The sequence below is a fragment of the Pipistrellus hanaki genome (genome assembly GCF_964339955.1).
Source record: "Pipistrellus hanaki genome assembly, chromosome: 3".
NCBI lineage: Eukaryota > Metazoa > Chordata > Mammalia > Chiroptera > Vespertilionidae > Pipistrellus > Pipistrellus hanaki.
The window spans coordinates 185586264-185613872 of record NC_140505.1 but is presented as its reverse complement, the minus strand read 5'-3'; the positions used below and the strand labels follow the sequence as shown (position 1 = coordinate 185613872).

At 59.2% G+C, this 27609-nt stretch overlaps 1 protein-coding gene across 1 annotated transcript in view; it reads right to left on the bottom strand.

Annotated features, from left to right (window-relative positions):
* Positions 1 to 1771: 1771 nt before the first annotated feature.
* Positions 1772 to 27609, bottom strand: part of FAM83F (family with sequence similarity 83 member F) — a 31563-nt gene continuing 5725 nt past the window's right edge. The window contains exons 2-5 of the mRNA XM_084879107.1: positions 12034 to 12201; positions 11396 to 11517; positions 9502 to 10172; positions 1772 to 3101 (exon numbers count right to left, since the gene is read on the bottom strand). Of these exons, the coding sequence (XP_084735233.1) occupies positions 3052 to 3101; positions 9502 to 10172; positions 11396 to 11517; positions 12034 to 12201 (1011 nt within the window). The 3' untranslated portion in view covers positions 1772 to 3051. The remainder of the gene's footprint in view (positions 3102 to 9501; positions 10173 to 11395; positions 11518 to 12033; positions 12202 to 27609) is intronic.

Below are 27609 nucleotides of genomic sequence, written 5' to 3'. Positions count from 1 at the left end.
AGCTTTTCCTAGATTGAGGCTCCCAGTGAGCAAAGCACCCAGCACAGTGACTGGCATATAGCAGGTGCTCAATAAATTAAAAAGGAAAAAGCAGTAAAGTAGAAGTCCACTCCCTCTCTGGCTTGTTTCCTCTACATCTCAAGGCTGCCTTTCTTGGCCTAGCACCGAGGTCGGCAAACCGCGGCTCGCAAGCCACATGTGGCTCTTGGGCCCCTTGAGTGTGGCTCTTCCACAAAATACCACAGCCTGCGCGAGTCTATTTTGAAGTGGCGTTAGAAGTTTAAGTTTCAAAAATTTGGCTCTCCAAAGAAATTTCAATCATTGCTTTGTTGATACTTGGCTCTGTTGGCTAATGAGTTTGCCAACCACTGGGTTAGACTTTCCGTTGGGCGCTATACAGACTGGGGGCCATGGTGCTAGCAGAGCTGTTTTGAAAGCACCCTTGAGGGGTCAGGCCCAGGACGAACCATACCTAACGACAGACATCTGACAAGAGGCTGGGAAGTCTTGCTAAACCTCAAGGGGAAGCTTCCCGGCGCCATGCAGGAGCCGGTGCTTCCGGCCCCAATGGGGCAGGATCCGGGGGTGGGGGTGGGGCAGCAGCCCCGGGACTCAGCCCTCAGGCACCTGTGCTCCTGGAGGCCGCCCTTCTCAAACAGCCACCCCCCGCTGTGAACACCACCTACAGGACGCAGGCTCAGAAAGCGGGCAGCTCGGGTGGGGGGGGACGGAGGCAGGGAAGCCAGGCCCCCCATGGACCATCCCTCTGGTCCGTTTCTCCCCGCCCCCCTTCTGACGCTCCTGGCCTTGTGCAAGCCTCTGCGGGGGGACCAAGGGCATGATCCACCCTTGAACTTGCCATCCAACTGGGAAGGCCAGCTGTCCCCTGGAGACTGGATAGAGGATATGTCACGGAGTGTGTGCGGTGCTGGGACAGAGAGAGGGCAGAGGATCTAAGAACCGAGGAGCCAAGACACAGGCCGGAGTGGGCTGAGCCCGGGCGGAGGGGCGCACTTCAGGAGCCCCATTCTCGGGCATCAGGATTCCCAGCAACCTTTGCACCCCCGTCTCTGCGCAAGCTTCTCCGGGCTGGAGGGGGTCAGAGGCCACCTGTCCGAACCTCTGCTGGGGATGAGGAGGCTGGGCCACAGGGCCGGTGCCTGCACTCTTTTCCATTCCATGCGTTTGTCGTCCACCCCATTCTACAGGGCCAGCTACCCCCGCTCGGCACCCAGGGAAACTGGGGCGAGAAGGAGGCCTGGACAGAGGCCGTACTAACTTGGGCCTTCCAATCTGGGTCCTCCTACGCGGCAGGCGGGGAGGGTGCCCGGCCTGCTCTGGGGCGGAAGGGAAGGGGGACGGAGCCGCCTTTCTCGCTGAGGAGGCCCCAGAAGTCCTTGCGGAATCGCTTGGAGCTGGTCCCTCCCCGTCTCCTCCCCGGTCCCCAGAGCTGCCCACTCTCCACACCCACAGCGTCCTCTTCCCCACACTGGCCCCCACCCACCTGTGTCCCACACACAAGGGGACGGCCACAGCCCCCAGTCGCCCGTCTCTCCCTCCCTGCCTGCCTGCCCTTCCAGAACAAGCACGTGCCACACTGCCAGGCTCTGGGGCATGAGAAGCACTTCCCAGAACGTGTTTAATCCTCACAAAGGCTCAGGGGGTGGGTCAGGGTCCGACCTCAGGATGAACAGAGGAGCCCCGGGAACCAGGCTCGCCCCCGGCACATACACCCCCACCCTCCCCTCCCCTGCCCTCCCCGCGGTTCTTCTCCAGTGACTGCGCTGTGCTGGCCACTTCCCGCTCCTCACAGACATCTGCTCACCTCAGCACGGCCGGGCGGGCCTCCCACCAGCCTCCTCAGACACCTGGGCCCTCCCCGGTGCTGCCGGTGCCCCCCGGCTTTGCAGAAGGAAAGACACAGGAGCCGAGTTTGGTTCAGAAGTGAGAGGCCTGGTGCATTCAGGGTTCACAGCGCTGGCTCTGACCCCCAGCGCCTGCCGGGGTGGGGGTGGGGGCCGCTCGCTGAGCCTGCAGTTTGGCAATTTCTCAGGAGTGCATGGGCAAACCCTCCCCGCAGACCCCCGTCACACAGTGGGTGAGGGTGGGGGGTGACTCCAGGCAGGGGTGCTGGCCTGGCACCATGGAAATCAGGCCCTGCGGAGAGGCCGAGGGCCCTAACCAGTCCGCCTTTCGGCAGGGGGCTGAGGCTGGTCTTTGGCTGAAATGTAACCAGACGAGGAACCCAAGTCCTGGCTGGTGAAGGGGGTGAAGGGCCATCTCGGGGGCTGAGGAAGGGCCTGTGCTCCTGCCAGCCTCCCTGGCCACCAGAATCTAGTTTGGCCAAGCTTTGGGCTGCAAATCAAGGCACATTGGGGGAGGGAGCAGCCCCAGGTGAAGGCACTCCAGAACCCCGTCATGGCTTACCGGGGGCAACAGCCAAGGAGGTCTGGACCCCAGGCAGAGAGCTCTAAGATGGAGCCGAGTGAGGGAAGGAGCCGCTGCCTCCCGAGGGCGGTCTTATCCTCACGCCATCAGAGTCCAGAGCGGGAGCCAGTGTCCTAGCTGACCCAGGATCCTCTGCCTTCAGTTCAAAGGCCCGTCTTCTCCCCTTGTATTCCATCAAACCTGCCGGGGGACCAGAAGCACCAGGACGCCCGGGAGAGGAGGAGCCAGGGCCCGGGGCTGCCCGGGAGACCCCACCACATTGAGGCAGAAGGATACGGGCTCACCCCCTCTGGGGCCCTGCTGGGCGAGGCTGGCCTCGTGGGGGGAGGGAGTCGGGCATAAAGGAGAGAGAACACCAGTCAAGCTTCCACTTCATGTAAACAAGGAAGAGTGAGCCCTGCCCAGGCACCCGTAGTCGCGTGGCCGCCGAGGGATGGGGCAGATCCTCACGTCTGGGGTGCAGGCTCCCTGAGGCCGGGGCGGAGGCTGCCGGGCAGGAGGACAGGAGGGGTCCGGTGTGCAAACTGGTGCAGGGTTTGACCTGTGTTCGCCACAGGACGGGGCGGCGGGGCGTCCGGGTCCTGCCCCCCGCGGGCCCGCGACTCAGGAGATCACGCAGTTGCTGGCCTTGGCAGGACTGGGACTCGATTTCCCTGTGGAGACAAGGGACACGGGCGGGAAAGGATGTCAGTGAAGGGCTCAGGGGACTCGGCTCCAGCGCCTCTCCTGGAAGCAGGGCGGTGGTGCCCAGGGAAGCAAAAGGAAAGAGTCTCCCGTCATGGCAGCCTCAGCAAGACCGCTGCGGGGCGGGCCATCGAGGGATCTGCCCTCTTCTGATCTTGGGGGGCCAGTGGGGAGGATGTAGACCCCAAACCAACAGATATAATCAGTGACAGAAAGTCTTGCTAGGAGGCGGTTCGCCTGTAGCTGATACCGATGCGGCCTCAGAGCCCACAGGCATAACCGTAGCCGTTCTCACACCCATCCTCACGGCAGCCCAGAGCCTGTCAGCCCAGAGCCTCTGGGCTCCAGAACCTGGCTTTCCAAATCCAGGCGCAGCCCCCTCCGCCAGGCAGGCCGCCTGGGTTGGAGGTGGGCAGCTGGCCGGGAGCCGGCACTGCGGCCGGGCCCGCATGCGTGGGGAGGCGGTTTGAGTGGAAGGAGAGGGCACAGTCCGGGGACAGGAGAGAAGGCAGCTGTGCCCTGGGCTGGAGAAGCAGGTCTTCCCTCCCCACGCCCTCCAGTCACCCCTTGCGGAGGTCGGTGGCTCCCTGGGCGGGATGCCGGCTGCCTTTGAGGCCTGGCTGCCGGCCCCGGCCCTGGAGGAGGGCTGGCTGCCTGCCTCCCAGGTGGACGCTGCCCAGCTGTTCCCTGCCAGGTCCCTTCTACGTGGCCAGGGTCAGGTCCTCACACCACCGTCCCATCCCACTTCAGCTGGCAGCTGAGGGGCTGGCTGCCTCTTCCCCTGGGCCAGGAGGGACCCTGGAAGGCTGAGTGGGGTCCCTCCCCCCTGCCCTGCTCCATCAGCTCTCCTTGGGACCTACAAGCCCAGCTGAGCTCCTTGGAGGGGTGCTGACGGCACACAGAGCTCAGAGGGGGTGACTGTGCCCCTCCCCTCCCGGAGGGCCCCAGGGCCAAGGAGCTTGGGCATCTTCCCGGCGGAGCTGAGGCTGCCCCGGTGAAGGGACAACCACCTGCCGTCCCACAGCCCCTTCTGTCGGCTCCAGAACCGATTTTCCTAGTCCAGGCGTAGCCCCCTCTGCCAGGCAGGCTGCCTGGGTTGGAGGAGGATAAGGTGGACACGTCTGTCCCCACTTCTGTTCCTCGTGGCTGCTTTTACTTGCTTGGCCCACTGAGCCGGTGCCACGGTCCTCCCGGGGGCAGCGGCATTTGGGAGGCGGTAAGTGAGATAAGCCGGGGCCGGGAGTGGGACGGGCAGGGGGGTCAGAGGAGCCTGCACCTCCCGCTGCCCCCGGGGAGGGCAGGAATCCGCTCCCACACTCATGCCGAGAGGCTGGATGAGAGACTGGGGAGACCCTTTATCCTCGGAATTCATTGTCATGCCTCTGACAGGGAGACCGTCTGAGGGAAAATTCTTTATGTTCCATCGCTCCCTCAGAGCATGCCGGTGCTCGGCAAGGCTCCGAGGCAAATCAGACCTGCTCCGATTAACAGGGGAGAATCATGAACAGCCCAAGTTTTTTTTTTTTTTTTTAATAGAGAATCTGTGGCATGGATGCCCGGAGGAGGCTGATGAGAGACAGTCAAGCTTCAAAGGGAGGTCACACGGAGTGAGACTGCAGGTGGGGTGGGAAGTGAGATGAGGCAGCATGGAGTCAGGGCAGGAGGGGGGACAGCCCGGGGCAGGGGGAGAGGTGGACAGCAGGACGAGGGCAGGAGTCTTCACCGTCCCTCAGGTCTCAGGGCTCCACACACCCCTTTTCTGGAAGGTTCTTCCCCTGGATGTCCACCTGGCTCTCTCCCTCCCTCCATTCAAGTCCCTTCATCAAAGGGCCTGGCCGCCCGCCACTCTCTGCAGGGTGGCGTCCACTCCGTCAGAGCGGGACGGGCCCGCGGTGGGCACGGCTGCCCCGGAACGGAGGACACGCCCGGCCCGGAGCCGGCTGTGCAGAGACGGACGTTCGTTAGGCGTTAGTGAGTGACAGGCAGCTCTGGCCAGGTGGCTCCGTTGGTTGGAGCATGGTTGCAGGTTCGATTCCCAGTTGCAAGTTCAAGGGCACATATTTAGGTTGTGGGTTTGATCCCTGACCAGGGAGTGTGCAGGAGGCAACTGGTCAATGTTTCTCTCTCACACTGATATTTCTCTCCCTTGCTCTACGTCATGTGAGGATAAAAAACAACAACAACCACCACCACCAACACACACACAAAAACAAATGGCATCAACAGATGGGGACAGGCCTGAATGTTCACTGCAGGACATGTGCCCTCTACACTCACCTCACCACCGAGATGGTGACAAAGCCCTGCCCAAGAGCAGCCAGAATGGCGGAGAACAAGCGTCCCGCCTCTTCCCTAGTGGGATCAGTGCCGTATAGGAGGCCCCTCCCTCTGCTCCCTTCGCCGGGGCCGTGTGCCCGGGGCCTCAGTGGTGACTGTGCCCAGGCTCACAACACGGCACTGGGTCAGGCCCCAGCCCCCCAGGAATGACCCTGAACTGTGGGCAACTTAGTGCAGCGCACGGTCTCAGCCCAGAGAGAAACCGGAAGGAAAGGTGCTCAGTTCCGCCAGTAGAGGGCGCCGTGAGCCTTCACACCAGCAGGCGGCCCCCTGCTGAATGTCAGCCCAAAGGAAGGCATTTCTCAAGGTCCTCCCGAGGCCCGCACTTGGGTTTGCATCAATTTCACAGGCTGTCAGCACCTCGCTTTCCTGTTTCTCTCTCCTTCTCCCACCCTGTCGTCAGCCCAGCTCTCCCCTGCGACAGGGCAGCAGAGATGGGAAGGACAGAGTCAGACTCACAGCTCAAAGGGACCTTGGAACCCCTCCCCCGCTCACCCCCGCTCTTCTTGACCGGGAGATGGCCCTGGGAGGTGAAAGGGAATGTCCGGAGAGTGGGGAGAAGGCCTGGGGAGCGGAGCGGAGGCCCCTGGCCGGCTGCTGTAACGAAGGCCTGAATGTTCACTGCAGGACAAGGACCTTTCCCTGGACCGGGGGCCCTAAGGGAGCAGCTGACAGTCCGAGTGCATCAGGTTACTGGTGCCCACCTTGGGGTCTCCGTGCTGTCAGGAGCCTCACCCTCTGGCTTCCAGTGACTGAGAGGAGGCATCAGACAGCCGGGACTTGGAGGGAGGAAAGCAGCAGGGAGAGGAAAAAGAACTTCAGGCCCTCAGGTACCGGAGCCCACCCCGGCGGGCAGAGGCTGTGCTGGACGAGGCCACTCCGTGCTCCTTCTAAAGAATGGCAAGAAATCGCGGGGTCTTGCTGGGCACCCCTTGTGGTGACTCTCGAGTTTGCGGTCCTCTCTCTCACCATTTCTTCGGGTGTCCCGCTCTCTCGGGGTGCTCGGCCCCGGGGAGAGCGGCTTCTCCAGGGCACAGCCCAGGGCTGCTGGGCACCATGTGGGTGGCGTGACTGAGCAAAGACTGCCCAAGTCACAGAGATGCTGAGAGACTCGGGGAAAGGCAGCAAGAAGAGACAAGACAATGGGCCTTCCGTTTCTATGGAAACAGCACCTCAGGGTGAGGGGCTGAGGAAGAGAAAGCTTCCACTTCACCTCCGTCAGGACTTGGGAAATGGCCCCTCTTGCGGCTGGGCTCAGCCCTCCCCCTCCCTTCCCTGCCAGGTGTTCACCATGGCAACCCTGCCTCCAAACAAGAGGTGCAAAGCAGCAGCAGCAACTGGTGTCGGGGGAGCCAGGGAGCCGAGGGGAAACGGGGCTAGGCCAGTCACCCCGCCCCCTGGCAGAGCCTGGGTCCTGGCCGGGGTGTGAGTCCTGGCCCCGGTCCCCTCGGGGTGAGGGCCTCTGGAGTCACCTCTCCTGGCTTCCAGGCTGTTGTGGGGCCAGTGAGAGAGGAAGCACCTGGGGAGGGACCTGGCACATGGAGGTGCTCAGTAAACGCTCCCTGGCCAAACAGGGGTGCAGCAGGGTGCTCCCGCGGGGCCCCGTTCACCGAGACGCCAGGCCGCCCTCGCTTTAGGAGCAGAGTGTGCCAGGCTCTGCAGCAGGCTGCGGGTGAGCGGAGGGTAGAGTCTGGCACTCAGGCCGCTCACTGTGAGGTCAAAGCCGGGGCTGTGGGCGGCGCAGGGGTCCTGAGCGTGCTCAGCCCGCCCAGGGCCAGGCCAAAGGCCCCGCCGCCACTCCCGGGCAGGCCAGGGAGCCAGGCCCTGCGGCTAGGCCCCGGAGCCACGGAGGGAGAAACCCCACGAGGAAACCTTTTTGGTTCCCAGATGCTGACACGAGCAGAGGCACCTGCAGCAGCCCGGGCCGTCACCACTGGCCTCTGGAAAGGCCACACGGAAACTGCTCCAGAGAAAGGGCCTCTAGGGCAGGCATGTCAAACTCGCGGGCGCGGGCGGCCCAGCCAATGAAACGGTATGTAAGGAACGTTTTAATAAAAATTTCATAACTTAATGTTTACAATAGCCTGTTATGCACAATTATTAGTAACGAACTACAACACTCGCTAATGCTGATGACTATAATCGTGTTGCATTCACTTCCCTCACTCGCAGGAGCACCATTTCTCTCCACTGACTCCAGCAGCGAGTATTTTAGCAGCCGATGGCCACGTCATTAGTCTTGGACGGATGTGTTTGGTGTGTGCAACAGGAAGTGTTTCGCTTTCCGAGAACGAGAAAAATAGGTTTATTTGTGTGACACTTATTAATTTGTGCAGTTATTCAGTGTCTGGTAAGTTAATATCCAAGAAAAAAATATTAACTTTTATTAACATGTTCTATTATTTTGTTACCGATGACTTATTTCAGCCCTTTGTATTCAGCGTGTCTCTATGAAAATAAACCTACGTGTCTATGAAAATTGAAGCTTTGTTGTTTTGCAGCCCACATACACGTAAACCTTGTTTATTCGGCCCGTGTTAGCCTCTGAGTTTGACATGCTTGGTCTAGGGCAGCGGTTCTCAGCCTTCCTAATGCCCGGCCCTTTAATACAGTTCCTCGTGTTGTGGTGACCCCCACCCATAACATTATTTTCGTTGCTACTTCATAACTGTAATGTTGCTACTGTTATGAATCGTCATGTAAACATCTGTGTTTTCTGATGGCCTTAGGTGACCCTGCTAGCAGTTCTCAACCTGTGGGTCACGACATTAGAAAGGGTGAGAACCTCTAGCAGGGTCGCCTAAGACCATCGGAAAACACATTTACATTACAATTCATAACAGTAGCAACATTACAGTTATGAAGTAGCAACGGAAATAATTTTATGGTTGGGGGTCACTGCAACATGAGGAGCTGTACTAAAGGGCCGGGGCATCAGGAAGGAAGAGAACCGCTGCTCTGGGGGATCCCAGTGGGACAGCCAGAAGGAGATCACCATCACCCTCAGGAACAACCTCTCCCGGAGGTCAGCAGCCCGGCAAACACCGCTGATCAGACAAACACGGGAAGGAGCCCCGCCAGACCACGTCAGAGCAGAAACGAGGAAAGTGGGTCAGGGCGTTGGTGGGGCGCAGGTGAGGGTGGGGTGTGTCTGTCCAGGTGAGATCCTGCTGACAAGGAACAAGCTTTGCCAGCTGGAGCCCTAGACTCAGAGGCAGGGTGGAGCCTTCGCCCGGCCACTCCGCTGCGCTGTGGCTCCGAGGCTCCGTCCACAAAGGAGACACTTTCTGCGCCCTCAGTGGCAGCAATCGCAGCGCTCAGCCTCCCCCACGCCTGGCGCTGCTCTGAGCGCCTTATATCCTCAGGGCAGCTGGGCATCAGCTCCCTGCCAGAGACGAGAGGCCGGAGCCTCAGCCCGGCAGGGGCTGGCCCGGACCAGGAGCTGGACGGGAGCGAGGGTGGAGGGGAACGAGGACGGTCTGACCCGGACCGGGGCTCTCTCATGCCGGCACCGCTGCCTTTCTGCAGGTCCAAGTGCATGTTCCCAGATACGTAAGGTGACCAGATGTCCCGATTTTTAACAATTTGTGCTGCGTCCTGCAGCATTTTAAAATAGTCCCGACCGGTTTGGCTCAGTGGATATAGCGTCAGCCTGCGGACTGAAAGGTCCCGGGTTCGATTCCGGTCAAGGGCATGTATCTTGGTTGCGGGCACATCCCCAGTAGGAGGTGTGCAAGAGGCAGCTGGTCGATGTTTCTCTCTCATCGACGTTTCTAACTCTCTATCCCTCTCAATTCCTCTCCGTGTAAAATCAATAAAATATATATTTAAAAAAAAATTTAAAAAATAAAATAAAATAGTCCCGATCACAGCACAAATTGTTAAAAATCGGGACATCAGTGCTGTTTTAAAAATGCTGAGGGTCGCGGGACAAACTGTTAAAAATCGGGACTGTCCCCGCCAAAAGCGGGCCATCTGGTCGCCTTACCGACACTGGCTGAGGCCGGGGCGCCCGGGCCAGGGAGGGCTCACCTGAGGCGTTGGCGCCGGAGCCGTCGTTGGGCCTCTTGCCCTTGAACTCCACGTCGGCGAAGTTCTCGGAGGAGAGGGAGCCGGCCACGCCGTTGGGCGCCGCGGGCCGCTTGGCGCGGTGGCTGAAGATCCGGTAGCTGAAGCGCTTGCCCTCCTTGGCCGGGGCCGCGTCCCCGTTGAGCGCCTCTCCCTTGCCGTTCTGGGCGAGGGCCTCCCGGGCCTTGGGGTCCACGTGCAGGGGAGCCGCCCTGCCCTTGCGGCTCAGCTCCCCCATGGGCACGGGCTCCACGGGGGGCAGCACCTGCTCCAGCGTCACCAGGTCGTGCAGGAAGTTCTCCAGGCGCTGGGCCGACTCGCCGCTCGGGCTGTCCTCCTCCTGGCCGCCCCCGGCCTCCCGCTGCTGCCGGGCGGCCCAGCGCATCATCTCCCCGGGCGGGTGGCGGCTGGCGGACACCAGGGCGTACTTGGGGTTGATGAGCTTGCGGGCCACGGTGGAGGAGGAGTAGGGGCCGTACGCGCCCGCCCCTCCGGCCAGGCCCAGCTGCTGGTGCAGGTTCACCTCCTCGGAGATGGCGTACAGCTCCCGGAACTCCACGTCGAAGGGCTCCACGTTCTGGCCCGTCAGGAGCAGCAGGAGGTTCCTGTCCACGTACGAGGAGCTCCAGGTGAACCTGGGGGCGTGGGGACGGGAAAGCAAGACACGTGTGCCCGGGCCCAGGGCCTCGCCCTGCCACGCGGGCCCAGGGGAGGGCGCTGCCCAGCCTTCGTGCTGGGATCCCGTCCCTCCGCGGGCCCACGCCTCCCTTTTGGCCCAGGTCCTGGCCTCAAGGGCAGAAAGCAGGCCGTGGGTGCCAGGCGAGGGGGTGAGAAGCCGGGCCCGGGTTCCACCCTGGTTTCTACCCCGTGTAACACGGGGCTCATGGGGGCGCCGGCACAGAGCTGCTGCGAGGCTTGCGTGAGATAATGTGTATACAGTGGCTAGCCAGTGGCGGCCACAAGCCCACGTTTAGTAGATAGACACCGGAGCTGCTACTCTTTCTAACATTATTCCGCTCCTTGTTGGTTTTCCTGTGACTTTTCAGAGCACCGAGTGTCTGTGACAGCCGTGCGTGCGCTGTGCAAGAGGACGCAGGCCTGCCGAAACCGGTGTGGCTCAGTAGATAGAGCGTCGGCCTGCAGACTGGAAGGTCCCAGGTTCGATTCCGGTCCAGGTCATGTGCCTTGGTTGCGGGCCTCTTGTCGCGCCCTTGCTCCCATCCAAGAGGCCCAGTAGGGGGTGTGCAGGAGGCAGCTGATCAACGTTTCTCTCTCATCGATGTTTTTGACTCTCTATCCCTCTCTCTTCCTCTCTGTAAAAACTCAATAAAATATATTAAGAAGAAGAAGAAGAAGAAGAAGAAGAAGAAGAAGAAGAAGAAGAAGAAGAGGACGTAGGTCCTGTGTGGCTGGTTTCGGTACCCGGGCTTCTCTCTGGCAGCTAGATTTTAATTCACGCGGAGGGCAGACCCTCGCACAGACACAGCCTCTCACATTCCTGATAATCTACTTTAGCCTCAGAATTCAGGGGACTTTCCTTCCCTTGCCACACCCTCACATGTCTTTCCCCGGATCTGACCCATTCTGCTTCCTGCTTGTCCCGCTCGACAGCGAGCCTCACCCTGCAGCCATCGGCGGGGCCGTGAAAAGCAGCTGCGCTATGTCCGGGAAGCGCTGGCCCTCTCTCCGGGATAACCCAGCGGCCACCCAGCCTGAGAGGAAGGACGAGCCAGGAGGCTCTTCGCCATCGGATCAGACAATACCTCGGAAACCCGTGGCCATGGAGGCCCCGCCCAGCCCATTCCCGAATGTGAGCGTTTATTACGAGGAAGAACGGCCTCCCCGGCCCTTCTCTGACCTGTAAGATCCCGTGGCGACTTTGTCACCATCGACCATTAAGAACTTGGATGACAGGGTCCCTCTGATCTTCCCCATGGGCATGTAGAAGCCAACGCCCGTCACGGAGCGGACACGGATGTTCTGTGGAGAAGAAGAGGAAGACGGGGTCACGCGGGCTGGGGCCTGCGGGCCTCTGAGCTGGGCAGCGGAGGGGCGCTCTCGTCCACGGGACCTGCCTGCCGCCCCTGTCTGCACTCAGCTCTGCTCCCCGCGGCCTTGCAGGAGAACCCCAACCAGACGGCGGGGAGAAGCCAGCAAATCTCGCGTTGGGTGTGGATAACCTCGGGGTGGTTCCTGCCTGTGCCCAGAGCTCCCCAGAAGAGAGCCACGGCCCCAGCTGTGACCTTGGACCATGGGTTGAGCACCCAGATCTGGGCCAGAGCTGCCTCCTTGGCCTCAGCGGTCTTGTGATAGAATGTAAGCGTGGCGTGTAAGTTAGGGTTATCGGTTCGCGAGATAGGGTTTTAGACAGAAGAGACTGAGATCGTGATGTTCGTCTGAGCCCCTGAGCCGGAGAGGAGGCAGGGGAAGGGGCAGAGGCCATCCCTGTCTCGGTTCCTGGGCCTCACACGGCCGGCCCGCAGCGGTGCGACTCACCCGGATGCGGTAGTCCGTGAGCTCCAGGCCCTGGCACATCTCCAGGAAGTACTTCACGCCCGGCTCGTCCAGGAGGATGTACACGGGCACCCGGCGCTTTGAGGCAGCGTCCACAATGTCTTGGAAGATGTCGCCGTCGGTGAAGAGGTCCATGACCACGGCGATGACCTGGGGGGGGTTAGGGCGCTGGTGAGGCACGTGGTGACCTCACACCCGCAGAGACACGCCTGGGCCCAGTGAGGGCCCGCCGGGCCTGGAGCGACTGGTGGCCAAAGTCAAAAACTCCGCCGGTACCTCTCCTGGCTCCTCACTCCCCACCCGCATCTGAGCGCCTCTGCGCCCGCTGCTCTGGGAACCCCGAGGGTGCAGGCCATCCTGACAAACCTCTCCCGCTAAGGAGTCCCCAGCAGCTCTGCGGAAGCCGGATGGGCCAGTCTGGGAGGCTGAGGACCCCGGGGAGACAAGCAGGCTCAGAAGGTGTGATCACGGAGAGGCAAGGATAGACTCGTTCCCACAAGCCTCAGACCTGCTCCAGCGCCGCTCTCTGTGGGCGCTCTGATCCCGCAGCTTCCCTCAGGCGGAGCTAAGGGAACAGCCCTGCGCTTCCCTGTGGGCCGAGCTGGGCAGAGCTCCAGTGAGCTCGGCCTCCTGGCCTCCGGTGTGCAGGCCATCCCACTCCATCCTCAGAGCAAGGTCACTGCCGAGGCCTCTGGGTTTCCATGCTGGCAGGCTGGGCCTTCTGCAGCCGGAGGCAAGGTTTTCTGACCTCAGCTTCCTCTATCTCCCTCCCCCGCCCCGGCCCCCGTGCAAGGGTTTTCCTGCTGGCCCCAAGCACTGTGCACATGACACAGAAGACAGAGCAGGCTTCGGAGTCAGAGGGATCTGGTTAGGCGACCTTTCCTTGGATGTGACCTTAGGCAGGTCTCTTAATCTTGATTAGCCTCCTTATCTGCAAAGGAGAGGTGCCCTGTACGTACTTCCGCTGTTAGGATGACAGACAAGGTCTGTGAAGCATCAAACACAGTGCCTGGAATAAAGTGAGTCCTCAACAAACGGACGCAGCTGTGTGGACGAGGGCACCTGCTGGTCTAGCCAGGCAAGACCACACCTGGTACCATCTCCCCGCTGACTGGTCAAAGCGCCAGTTTCCTTGGCAGCAACATGGAGCGAATACTAACACCTATTTCAGCGCTGTCGGGAGGGCTGAGAAACTGTGGTAGCAGTTCACACAGGCCCCTGCACATGGGAAGCCCAATGAGTGGTACCCTCCATACCATCACCGTCATTAAAAAAAAAAAAAAAAAAAAAAAAAAAATATATATATATATATATATATATATATATATATATATATATATATATATAATTATTGATTTTAACAGAGAGGACGAGAGAGGGATAGAGAGTTAGAAACATCGATGAGAGAGAATCATCGATCAGCTGCCTCCTGCACATCCTCAAGGTACATGCCCTTCACCTGAATCAAACCCAGGACCTTTCAGTCTGCAGGTCGATGCTCTATCCACTGAGCCAAACCGGTTTCGGCATCACCGTCATTTTGATCATCACCATCACACAAGTGCATTGCCACAACTCCTGCCTCTAAAAAACCCCACCCCCAACACCATCCACACAACATTACTTAAGGCTCTTCTGAGCGCCTACGTTTAACATCCCATCATTTATACAAGTAACATTGACTGAGCTGCCCAGGCAGAGGGAGGATCTAAAGACAAATAAACTCTAATCCCTAACTTCAAGGGATTAATCCAGGAGGAACGATAAGACATTTGCACAAAAGAACTGAGACATGAGGTGTGATGAAATAAACGCCTTAAGAGATGCACAGATGAGATGTGATGTGAATTCAGGGCGGGGGCCAGGGGGTGAAGGAAGGAAATATATTGATTACTCTCAGCCAGGGGAGAACAAGAAAGACTTCGAAGAGGAAGCTGACACCTGGAGAATGGGCAGCGGGGGCACCACGAGAAATGGGCAGAGAGGGAGACAGAGCAGGGAAGAAAGGAGAGGGATAGAGAGTTAGAAACATCTATGAGAGAGACACATCGATCAGCTGCCTCCTGCACACCTCCTACTGGGGATGTGCCCGCAACCACGGTACATGCCCTTGACTAGAATCGAACCTGGGACCTTTAAGTCGGCAGTCTGACGCTCTATCCACTGAGCCACACCAGTCTCGGCAAGGGGCACCTTTTCTAACCTGCACACAGGTGCCACACAGGCTGGCAGGTGCCTAGCGGGTGGGCATTTCAGGCAAACAGCACAGCAGAAAGGCCCGAAGGCAGGGATTAACATGCACTGAACAGTCTTAACGTGCCTCACGCTGCTCCAGGTGCTTTGGGCAACTTTTCTAACCTGATCCTCACAATGAGGAGGATGGTGGTGCTATAAAAGAGGACAGAGGGGTAAGTGCAAAGGGGCAAGAAATGTGCCCGAGGCCACAGAGCATGTAGCAGAGCAGGGATTTGGACTCTGGTCCTCTGTTTGACCTCCACGGTCTTCACTGCACTGCATCATACTGGGTCACAAAGAGGGGGCAGCTGTAAGTTATTTTAGAAACATCACGTAAAAAAAACTGGCTTTTAAAAAAGACTAAACAAGATAGATAGACAAATTTCTAGCAAGACAGACAGCCCTAACCGGTTTGGCTCAGTGGACAGAGCGCCGGCCTGCGGACTCAAGGGTGTGTGGGAAGGTCGGCTGCTTGCGTCTATAGACACAAAGGGTTAATAAAATCCAATAAAAGTTCAGCACATTTTTTTTTTGAGGAACCCAAATACTTCTAAGATGTGAGGAAGAAAAAAGATCCATAACAGCTAAGCCAATTTTGAAAAAGAAAAGCTAAACGGGGACCCTTGTCCTACCAGAGAGCAGATACACTACAGCGCTATAGTGGTAAGAGCTGTGGTACTGAAGTAGGAAGGAGCTAACGGATGGAATACAATGGAGAGACAGAACCGTATGTGCACCTATCAACCTGCACAAAACTCCAAGTCTGATGGAGGTAGGATCACACCTCGGTGAGGAAGGTTTAGTAGATGCTATTGGGGAAACTGGGTTCCTGAGTAGAGAAAAATAAGTGGATCCCTACGTCACACTATATCACATGTGTCAAACACAAGGCCCGCGGGCCAAATCCAGCCCGCCAGGCCTTGCAATGTGGCCCGCACCGCGCTGTCATCACTGCACTCCGCTGTCAGTTTATGACATTGTCAGTTTATGACTGTTCAGTAAACCATTCGGCCCGCGATTTAGGCTGGATTTTAGATTTTGGCCCCTTCTCTGATTGAGTTCGACACCCCTACACTATATATCAAGGTGAACGGCAGGTAGGCTAAGTACTAGCTAAATGTGAAAGATAAAACTAAGAAAGGAATTAATGATATCTTCATGGCACAGGCAATAAAGGATTGCTAAAGATTCCGAAAGCAGAAATCCTAAGGCAAATAAAAAATTTAAAAGCCGTGCTCCGCAAATTAGGGATTTTTTGTTCAAAGAAAGATGCCATAGACCACGGTAACTGAAGGGTGACAGGGAGAGGATTTATGCAATGTCTGTGATAAAAAGGAATTAATAATATACAATGATTCCTGAAAATTTTTTAATTAATTAACTTTTTATTTTAGAGAGAGAGGAAAGGAAAGGGGGAGAGAGAGGGAGAGGGAGAGGGAGATAGAGAGATAGAGATACAGATCAATTTGTTGTACACTTATTTATGCATTCATTGGTTGGTTCTTGTATGTGCCCTGACCCAGGATTGAACTTGCAACCTTGGCGTACCTGGACGATGCTCTAACCAACTGAGCCACCCATCTAAGGCCAGGACCTCTGCAAACTGGCAAGAAAAACAAACAAACCAGGAAACTAATTAGGAAAATGGGCAAAGGATATAAATAGGCAATTCCTAGGGGAGATATCTGAATGGCTAATAAGTATATAAAGCGATCAGAAGAATTCAAATTAAAGCAAAGAAATGGCGGGAGGGAACACTGGTGCAGCTACTCCCAGGAGCAAGGAAGGGCGCTCAGTGAACGGTGTGTCTAACGGCAGCCAGCACCCAGGGAGCCTCCTGGGCCTCTGCACGGGTCGACAAGGGGCTAGGGACGACACTCGCTGCAGCTTTCTTTAGGATAGCAAAGAGCTGGCAACACCTTAATGTGAATTTCTAGAAGAACAGACACCAGGTATGTACAATGTCAGGAATGTACACAGCAGCGCGGCAGACAGATGCAATGAACTGTCTGCACACAGAACTTGGTATCTTTAAAACAGAGAGTTTGGTTTAAAATGTTAGAGGACAAGATCTATAGCCTAATACCGGCGTAAACAAAACAACACAGCGTGTTTTTCAAGGATACAGACAGGGTCAAGGACATAAGCTAAATACTCACGGGTGGCTGCCTAGGGGAGGAGAAAGGAAGGGAGGGAAGGAGGAAGGAAAAGGAGAGGGAGGGTCCTCCATGGACTGATGGAGGCTGTGGAGCACAGACTGCGACTCACAGTCAGCGCCGTATTGGAGATCCGGAACAGACAGGTGGCCTGGAGCAGTTGGGGGTAGGCACGGCGGTGGGGCTGGGCTTAACTACAGAGGTTTTTAACGTGACACTTCTGGCCTCCTTCCGTCAGAACAGGGCTTCCCCCCCTTGGAGGGCGCCTGATGTCTGATCTCCCAGTGCCGTCTGAGCCCGGAGCCCACCAGATGCTCATTTCCAGACGCTCCACAGTGTCCAGCTCGAAGCCGGCTCCCAGGCTGTGGCCGGGGCTGGCTGGACTGGCTCTGGGAGGCATGGAGGCTTTTGTTTTGTGATGGAAAGAGCTGCCCTGCCCCCACCCCTGAAGGCTGTGACCAGACGGGATCACAGATGGGAGGGAGAGAAAATCCGAGGGCCCTGTTTTCGGGCTTGGTCTGTGGCACCCTGGTACGAGCCGGCCATCGGTGTCACCGCCAATTAAACAGTGAACTATCTGTCCCAGGAAAAAAATCAATTGCTCGCTGACTTGCGATTCTGGCAATCTCGTTGTGGAGGAGAAGCGATAATTACCCTCCCCTGGGTCTCCCAGGCCCCCGTTGGCACCCAGCTCCAAGCGCCAGGCCCGGGACACCCAGCTCCCCTCCCCCTGCCCGGTGTGAATGTGCCACGTGACCCTCCGCACCAGACTGGGCTTCAGGACTCCCGGCGTCAGTGCCAGACCGGGTTTTAAAAGAAGGACGTCACAGGCTCAGAACCGGGAGACAGACTGCATCCAGCCCTCCCCGGGGCAGGCCCGCCGTGTCCTCTAGCTGGTACCCACGGACGTGCGGTGCCAGCGCGGAGGAGAGAGGCTAATTCCAGGTGGCAGGAGTCTTTGGAAGCCGCTGTGGGTACTGGCAAGGAGGCTCTGATGCTGTAATACTTCTCACCGGGCGTTTGCTTAGCGTCGGGCCTCCTGCTTTGAAATCCTGCTGCAGCGAGGAGGGGGAGGAGGAAGGGGGGGGGGCAGGGAGCCTCCGAATTCCCCTCTACCTGTCATTCATCATTAATTAAACTGCCAGCGTTTCAGGTTCTCTTTCTCCACTCCTTAATTACCACCAGATAACAAGGAAGAGGATCCACCTTCCCCGTGCGCTCCTCGGCTCAAGACGGCCGGCGACGGCTCCCGGGTGCATTAGATGACCCTGGCCAGGCCTCCGAGCCGGCTCACCGGCCTCCCCCGCCTCCCGCCCCCGCCTCCCAAATCAACATCCTGTCCGCTACCCACAGCCTCCGGCCTCTTCCTTCTTCTCCCCGCTGACAGTTCCAGCCCGTCATGGGGTCTAGCAGGTCCCACTGCCGCAGCAGCTTCTCTGGGTCCACTCCTTCCTGTTCCCCCTGGACCGCTGCCCCAGCTCAGGCCCCGAAATTCCTGCCGAACCCCTGGAATAGCTCCTCCTCCGTCTGCGCTCCAAGCCATTCATCACGGCAGTGGCCCTCCCGAGTCACGAGCGGGGCAAACCCCTAACCTGGCATGTGGAAGCCCCCAGCTTCATGGGGCCGTTTCACCTCTGCCCTCTCTTCAGCCCAGTAGAAGGACCCACAGTTACCCTCACACACCATTTCTTGGCAATACTGACCTCTTGGGGCCTCCTGTTGTGGAGGCTGTTCTGTGCACTGCAGGATGTTTATTGTTTATTTTTTTAAAATATATTTTATTGATTTTTTTTACAGAGAGGAAGGGAGATAGAAAGTTAGAAACACCAATGAGAGAGAAACATCGATCAGCTGCCTCCTTCACACCCTCTTGCCCTTGACCGGAATCGAACCTGGGACCCTTCAGTTTGCAGGCTGACGCTCTATCCACTGAGCCAAACCGGTTTCGGCAGGATGTTTATTTAGGAGCACGCCAGTAGCATCCCGAGTGGTGACAACAACAACAACAACAAAATGTTTGCAGCCGTGAATAAATGTTTTCTGGGGGCAAAATCCCAGCATCTCACCCCCTCCAGCCCCACAGACGTCTCGTGAGAATCACCACACACATCAGGCAGATTAGGGCCTGTTCCTCCCCTCCCACAGCCTGTGAAACATCCGGGCATCTCTCCGGACTCAGCAGAGAACTTCCGAGCTTCTCCCCGCCGGGCAGTGAGCACTGCTCCTCGCATCCTGCCTGCATGGCGCCAGGCAAACAGAGCTCCGGACATTGTATGGCTACGTCTGCCGAACGCCTCTGCCCCTTTCTGGCTGCCGGCTCCCGGGCTCCCGGATGGCAGGGATCATGATTTCTCTCAGAATCTCTACCCTTGGGGACCATCTCAACACCACGCCAGTTCTCCATGTTTGTGGAATGAATGTCTGGATGGAGGCTGCTTCATGTTTATTGTTGTATTTGTGGGGGGTGGGTGTAGCTTTGTAGTTGCCTCTTTTATTTCAGTAACGACAGGGCCCAGGGGTGGAAAGGAAAGAGAAGGCTGAGCAAAGTTCCTGGTTGATTGTCTTGCTGGGAGGCAGAGTTCAGTTCTCCCTCAAGGCTGCAGAGAAGGGACTGCTGCCCCAGCCAACAGCTCCGGGACCTGGCCTCGGCTCTGCGCCATCCACCCAAGATGCGGAAGGAGCAGCCAGCCAGGAGTGAGGACAGCACTGAACCTCGGGGCGGAAGTCCACACCAGGGACCTGAGGAGGAGGCAGGGCTGTCACTAGCCCATGGAGCAAGCACCCTGGTGCAAACTACAAAAGGATGCGGCCCTCTCTGTGCTGGACGCAAGCCCGTCTGTGGAGCATGGGCTGCATGGCAGCCCCACCGAGCCCCTTGGCTGTGCCCGCCTGAAGGGCACAGGCTGCCCCTCTGCGCTTGGCCCCTGCGCTGAAGAACATTCCAGAAGGCCACTTCCTCCGAGCTAGGAGAAAGCTTAGCTAGAGCCTAGCCTGGAGGTTAAGTTGTCCGTCTGGGACTGGGCAGAGGCAGGCCTAAAGCTCGGCGTCTGGCACTAGTCCTGAGCTGTCACCCCCGATGATGTGGCCACAGCAGGCTCTGAGACAGGTCTGGCTAGGACCCCAGGCCACCTCTGGTCAGACAAAACCGAGATGCACTGGTAGAACTGGACTCTACCACCCTCTCCCTCACTGGTTTGCCCAGTTCTGCAGATGCTGAGCTCTAGGTACGAGGGTGGGTGTGGTAGCTGTTCTGGCAAAGACCCACCCCTTTCTCAGATCTGTGGTGGGAAAAAGCAAGAGGTCACAGGCCAAGCCTGCTCACCGCAGGGCTGTGCTGGTGCGGTCACTTCCCAGGGAGGAAAGAAAGGGAGCCTACGGAGGCACGTCCCTGCTTTCCCCGATGACTCACGGGCCCGACTCTGATGCTCCCCCGCACCCTCCCCCTCATGCTCCCCTTGCTGACTCCCCATGCCTGCTGGGCGGCTCCGGTGACATCATGTCCGGGTGCCCCAGGAAGAAGCTCTGCAGTGAGAGGGCCCATTAAGCTCAATCGCTACAGGTGAGGGGTGCCAACTCCACACCTTCAGCCCTGCGGTCCCTGGGGGCAGGGAGGGCAGCACCTGGACAAGCTGGGAAAGCTTCTGCCTCCCGGAACAGCCATCTGCCTGGCAGCCCGGGGGAGTCGGTTTGTCTGGGACCAGAGAGCAGGCCTCCCTGTTCCCACGGAGGGTAGTGCTGGGCCGGCTGGACGGCCTCCCCAACTGTGGAATGTCCTTCTCTGGCTCCCCAAAGAGGGGTCAGGGGCCACAGATACACTTAAAGGTGCAGACTCCCTGGGGTGGGGGTGAGCCTCTGAATGTGCAGACCAGACTTTTGTGCGAGGCAGTTAGACCCACAGGAGCTGAGCAAGGACGACGGGCCAGATACAGGTCAGCAGGGCGGAAAGCCCTGAGCGCCCAGCAATGAGCAAAACTAGGAAAGCAAGGACTTCGCCCCCGGCGTGACCTTTCCTCCCTAACATATCACCGGTCATGTGGCTGCGACCCCCTGACCTTTCATATCACTGGTCCTGCAGTTAGACACCCAGACCTTTCCTCCCGAAAGATAACATCTGAGAGATAACACCCAGGCCCAGAAAAGCAGCAAAACCAGACCAGCAGCCCCATGGCTGCCTCAGGACCGGCTGCACTGACTAATGATCCAGTGCCAACCCATCAGTGGAGACCGGGACACCTGGGGAGCTGATGCATATTCTGTTGAGGTCTCCCCTGAGAGCTCCCCTAAGGTTCCCCTGCAAGAGAGAGAGAAACCCTGAGGGGGTAGGGGGAGGGAAGGGCCCTCTGGGGAGCACCTTCCCCTGCCTCCTCTTCCTCCCCCACAGGGTGTGCATCTCCCAGGCTCGGAGGGACCCCACAAAACTTGCAACCAGGGGAGCAGCGGGCAGCAGCAGCTGGTGTCAGGCTAACCCCCGGACCTGTCTCCAAGGCCCGGCAGAGCCTGTCTCACAGGCAGAGCGCAGGGTGCCGCCCCAGCAGACATCACCGTGGAGAGGTCTTCCTTTGGCTCAGTACCGCGCTCGGCAGGCCGGCCTGGGGTGCGGATTAGAGCCTGGGTGGCAGTTCTCTCCCCAAAAGGTCAAGCCCGCGCTGATGGAGGGGAAGGGCGGCCAGTTAGGGGAGGAAGAGCGCATGGAGTGCGGTGGCGGAGGCTGGGCGGCTGTTCCGCACCCTGAGCAGCCAGAGCTCCTGCTGAGAAACCCAGGGCAGAGCAGAGACGGCCTGGGGTGGCTCTGGGACGCAGGCCCAGCGCAGGGCTGGGGGACGGAACAATTCATCTCTTGGGGGTAGGGCTTGGGCTCGGGGTACACCTGGAGGCTTTCTTTGGTCATCAAGGCTGCAGCAGGCCCTATTGGAAGCATCGCCCATGTCTGCACCTGGAGGGGGCAAATCTCCACAGTCCAAGGGCATATGGCGGTGGGGACAGCGACTGTGGAGTCCAGAGTCCCATCCTGGCGGTAGGGTTGTGGGTGCCGCTGAACCCCTCTGGATTCCACCTGAATCGCGAGGCTGCCTCCTGGCTCTGTCGAGGATGCAAAGAAACACTCTGAGGCCTGGACAGGATCTGGTCTGATGCCTGCCCTGTGGCCGGGCTCTGTCCCTCTCCCCTGCAGTGTCTGGCACACAGTAGGTGCGCAGGGTCAGCTTGATGGAGGTGCTAGCTTCACAGTCCGGATCATGCTTCCACCAACACAGCCCTGAACACGGCGGCGTTCCCTTGCTCACACACTCTGGCCCTCACTGCCCACAGAACCAAGCCCTCAGCCTGGCTGAAGATCCTCCGTGTGTGCCCAACCCACTCCCTCCCCCGACAGTCCACACGCTAAGCTCTCCAAACACACCCAGCAGGCTCTGCCCTCCTGACCTAACTCTTGCTGTCACCACCCTATCCCCATGGCAACAGGAATGCCCTCCCCCCACCCCATTCCACTCTTCCCTGAGGCTGTCCCAGGGCCCAGCTCTGCCCCTGGCCCCCAGGGTTGCTGGTCTGCTCAGGCCTGTGTCTGAGCATGTGGCCGAGGGGCGTGTGCGAAGGACAGAGGCCCGTCCTCCCTGCCTGCACGGGGCCTGACTGGCAGGAACTGCTCCCAACAGACTCCCTCTGCAGGGGTCCTCCCTGGGGAGCTGAGGGAGCGGCGAGGACCGGGCCAAGACCCAGGGGTCCTATTCTGTTTGGAGGCCAGGCTGCCCCCAGCCCACCAGCGGGGCATCTGTGCTTTGTCAGCGGAGGCTTCCCAGCTGTCTGCAGCCGTGTTACCCCGTTTCAGGCTCACGAATGAGACACCATTAAACACCAGGCTCCCTGGCCGCACTGGCAGCCGCTGGAGCCCGATCTGCCCAGCCCGGCCGCCTCCTCTCCCAGGCCCTGGCACGTGCCCTCGGCGCAGGGCTCCGTGTCCAGCCCGCGGTCACGCCTCCCCGTTTCACCACGGGCGCTCGGTCCCTGATGACCTGGCCCTCGGCGGCCACCCCTCTTCACACCCGTACCCGAACCCTGGCTGCTGCAGGAGGCACGCAGCTGGCTCTCCGGAGAGAGGGGACAGGCTGTACCCACGGGAGCGAGGCCAGCTAAGTGGGCCGTGAAGAACCATATGCGATTCGCCGGGGAGTGACGTGGCGATTCTTCTTAAGATCCGAGGCCAGCTTTCCCTGCCCCCGGGCCCGCTGCTGGGACGGCGCCCCATCCCGCGCGCTAAGCTGGCGTTAATTAGTGGAAATTATCTAATGCAAGCTCGTTTTAACGTTAGCTTAAAGCTAAACATAATTAGGAAGATAAATCAGCGGCTAAAAAAAAAAAAAATCCAATGAAGATACACAGGCCTCCTCAGGCTCAGCTGCTGGGCTGGCCGGCCCGGAGCTCTGGGCGCTGTAACGCACGGGCAGGGCGAGGCAGGGCTGGGCAGGACCCGCCGGCGGGCGAGCTTCCCGAGGGGCCCGCCAGGGCAGGGCGACTGGAGCGGGCAGCGTTCCTGGAGGCTCTGGGCAGCAGAGGATGCTTTGTGGTCACGGTCAGGTGATGCTACCGGGCGGGCTCCCCAGAGCCGGGAGGGGGGAGGGGACTGGGGGGGGGGGGAAGGGGACTGGGGGGGGGGCCGGGGAGTGAGTGCACTGGGAGAAATTCGGTCGGGGAAGGTGGCCACGAAGGTGTCGGAGCCCTGGCTGGTGTGGCTACGTGATCAGGCTGCTGGCCCCAGCACCAAAGGATCCTGGGTTCGATTCCCGGTCAAGGGCACGTACCTGGGTTGCAGGTTCGATCCCTGATTCCGGTTGGGGCCCATGTGGGAGGCAACTAATGGATGTGTGTCTCTCTCTCCACCCCCCACCCCCCCACCCCCTTCCTCCCTTGGAAAAAATATCCTCGGGTGAGGCTTAACAGAAAGGAAAACAAAAACGAAGGGGTTGGAGCAAGGGGAATGGTGTGAATCCATGCGTTCCCAGACCTCATTCCCGCACACACCCGCCCCCCCCCCCCCCGCCCCCGCCTGCTGTCTCCGGCCAGGCTGGCTGCTTCGGCGGCGCATTCCCGGGCCGGTGCTCCCCTGGCGTTTGGTGGGAATCAGATTCAACTCGGTTCCCACCCAGTTCCACTAGCAGAATGGCCTTACCCTCTCTGACCTTCAGTTCCCGCACCCGTGCAATGGAAAGTTGCCGGATTTTGGTGAAAATTTAATGATATCTATTCTTCAGGGCTGGCACATGTCTGGCTGGCATTTAGTTTAATTGCCCAATAAAAGTAACAGCTATTAACCCACCTCACTGTGCTGCCATTCATTTTCTTTTTCTCTCCCCCATTAGAATGAAGACGGGGGTCCACTTTTTATTCATCTGTGTGCTTCTGGGACATGGCACCCACGAGGCCCTCAGAAAAAAACACGTTAAATAAACCAGGCAGTGCGGGAGCCCTCCTGGGAGGGGGAGTTAAGGACACGGTCTGTCCTCCAAGATCCGCCTACAGGTGCCCGCCCCACCCCAGCCATCCGGGGCCTCACAACAACAAGGGCTCCCAAGCGGAGCCTCCCAGTGCCCAGCCAGGACTGCCAGGGGCCGGACAGAATGACGACCACTCGGCCAGCTGCGCCAGGATCAGCTCCCAGAAAATGGGGGACTCGGGCCGAGAGACGAATAATGAGAAGCACTCTTGTCCAGGCCTGTGACGCTGGGACCCTGGGCAAGTCCACAGACGCCGCGGGTTCAGGGAAGGGGAGAGAGAGCTCTCAGGAAGGCAGCTAGGCTGACTGCTCATGGCCCTGGGGTGGTGAGTGCTGGACGGGAAGAGCAGGGATCCCCGAGTGACTCAGCCTCGGGGCGGGGGGGGGGGGGGCCGGTGCCAGGCCCCACTCCAGGCTTGCTGGTTCTCTGCCGGCTCCCTCACCCCCGGGGGAAGCTCACCCCAGCACAGGCTCGGCCTTGTACCCCTGAGAAAAGGAAGGTGGATCTGGCCGCCAAGGTGAGCAACCAGCATCCTCGGGGGCAACCACGCGGAGGGCTGGGGGTGTCTGGCTGGGAACCATCAAGGTCTCAGCTTGTCGTTGAGGACGCAGGACTCTGGGGCCAGAAAGTGGCCGCGAAGAGGACAACCGGCCCTGGAGGCTCCCGGGGACCCCGGCCCCGGGTCCCCCAGCAGTGTCTCCTCCCCTCCCCCACTGCCCAGGGCGGAGCAGCTAGCGACCTTGCACTTGTCCGCCTCCAGACACGCGTGTGAGCTTCTTGGGGCCGGGCTGGTAGCTTTTGTTTCTGGAAGTTTTGGAGGGAAGATGTGGCCCCAGGGGGCCTGCGTTTGTAGCGGGACACAGCCTTGACCTGGGGCCTGCGCGGAGCCGCTGGCCTCTTCGGAGTGCTGGGGCCTCGTGCTTTCCCAGGAAAAGCCTCCAGGAAAACACCACTTCTCTTGCCAGGATTGAATCCATCGGCAGAAACCACACGGGAAGCACCTGCCTTTCAATAACGTTAGTCCCTCTTAATAGAAATCCCTTTTATCCGCAAACACTGCTCATTCTTTTCACAGCGCTGCCTCACAGCCTCGCACTAGCATCTCAGAGCAGCCTTGCTATCAAGAAGGCAAACATGTCCCCACTTTCCCGATGCAGAGATGGAGGCCCAGCAAGGTCATACGGTTTGCCCAAGGTCACCCGGTGGGTGAGGAAAGAGAGCCAAGCAAGGACGGGGACACCCGGGCTCCAGTTCCCAGCTGTGTCCTCCTCCCCCGCCGTGGCCTGGCCTCCGGAGACCGCTGCCCGGCAGACCCCGCTCTGTGTCCGGAGGCCTCGATGCAGGTCCGCCTCACCCAGGCCCCGCCTCCTGCTTTCGCCCTCCCTGGCAAACACCATCCTCACCAGCGGGGGCCCAAAGTGGTCCATTTCACAGGAATCAAGCCTCGCTTTCCCTCTCCTCCCGACAGAGAACAGCCTGTCCCTCAGGCCCATCGCCCTCCCTGGAAAGCTCGAGCTGTGGGGAGGCCTCCCAGACTGCCCTGGGGCTCCCCGGGCGGAGCCTGGGTGGCCGGTCAGGCCCCTCTGGGTGCTGGTGGGTGCGAGGGGAACCCCCTCGGGCCTCCCCGGTTAGGAATCAGGGAGCTGGGTGCCGGCTGTCTCGTCTCGGCGCAGGGCCTCCCGGAGCAGACCCCTGGCTGAGGACTCAGGTGCCACAGCCTCGCAGATGGCAGAACCAGGCAGACAGACAGCCGCCCTGACAGACCGCCACCCCTAAATCAAAACCAACAGATAAGTTCAGGGAGAGGGGAGAGGGGGAGCATGGGCAGGCCGCTGCTCCTCCCTCCCTCAGAGGAAACAGGAAGCAGGAAACACACCTGCCCCGGCAATCTAGCTTCCTGGCCGGGCACCCCCACTTCCTGGGGGGCAGTCCCACTGCCCTTCCCTCCCTGCTCCCAGAAAAGACAGAGGAGGCGCGGTCACTGTCCACGTCCGTGTCCTTCGCACACACATGCTCTGTCGTTTTTCAAAACCATCCAGGCATCTGGGTATGACCCTCCCATGTGCAGGTCAGGAGCCGCAGGGGGAGGTGATTTACCCTCAGGAACTCGGTAAGAGGCCAGGTCAGGACGGGACCAGGGCCTTTCGACTTCGGAGCCTGTGCTCTGTCCCTGAGGGGACGCTGGGTGTCCTTTGCTCAGAAATGGCTGTGCCCGGGATCAGGGAGTGAGCACAAAGGAGTCTCTGACAGCCACACACCGGGCCCGGGCAGGGCTGCCGGGACAGGTCGGGGCAAGGTCCCTGGAGCTGCAGCTGCACCGTGATCACCAGCCTTCGAGGGACTGGACCCTGCGGCTGCCCAGACACAGAGCCCGTGTGGAATGGTCACGCTGGAGGGCAGGAGGGTTAGGCCAGTGGTCTGCAAACTGCGGCTTTGAGCGTGGCTCTTCCACAAAATACCACAGCCTGGGCGAGTCTCTTTTGAAGACGTGGCATTAGAAGAAGTTTAAGTTTAAAAAACTTGGCTCTCCAAAGAAATTTCAACCGTTGTCCTGTTGCTATTTGGCTCTGTGGACTGATGAGTTTGCCGACCACTGGGTTAGGCAGAGGAGAGGGGACAGTGTGTCATGGGCTTCAAAAGGCAACTCGGAAGCTCTAGCGACAGTCAGCTGTCCCTGTGGGACGGACGGGGGAGAGGTCAGGAGAGAGGGAGGGGAGAGGTGTTAGGAGCAGGTCTAGAGTGGGAACCAGCTCGCAACACGGCGGTGAGGTGGCTAATGAGTGTATCATCAGACTCAGATTTCACAAATCGGCAACATGGAAAAAATTTTATATGTAAGCTTTTTTTTCTTGGTTATTTTTACATCCGATTCATGTCTCTATCCAGTGCCAGCATGGGGCCTGCACGGAGAAGGCGCTCGGTGCTGCCTGCTGGGTGTACTGAATGAGAAAAGTGCCGACGGAGGCTCGCAGGGGAAAGCTCGACCCAGTGGCAATGCCCCCTGCAGAGCTCTGTCTCCCAGCGGGAGCTGCTGGCTCCGAGACTTCGGCGCAGCCCCTGGGCACATGTGCCCAGCCGTTCACCCATCCTACCCGCTGCCCAGATCTCCTACCTGCCTCCTACATCCGATTCATGTCTCTATCCAATGCCAGCATGGCCCCTGCCTGGAGCCTTTCCCCAAATCCTTCTGGTCCCCCTAATCCCCCCCAATTTAGAGCATTCTCTCTGCTGCCTGACAGACAGCTTGTGATGCTGGGGACTAAAGGGGTCCCTTTAGTTCAGCAGGGAACAGCTCCAGACACCTGCTTCTCGAGAGGGACTGAGAGGGGCAGTGGCCAATGGAGAGGGGCAATAGGAGACAGCTTCTAATCATTTAAGCAAACCATTGGCTTCCAGTGGGCGCTGATCGGGAAGTTGTGGGGCGTCTTCCCCGGCTGCTCGGGGCTCTTGGGGCTGAGCCCGTGTGGCTGGCTGATCAGGCCCTTCTGGTGCTGGTGAGAGGGACAAGGCGGAGACCGGCTCCTCCAAAGCTCCCGGTCCCCGGGGGTGAAGGGGTTCTCCTGCAGCGAGCTGTGTGCCAGGCACCCCGGCGGCACCGACAGGAGCCTCATCTGAGCACAACAAGACCCCTCTGGATGGTGAACCCGATAAAGGGCCAAGGAAGAGGTGCCATCTGGATC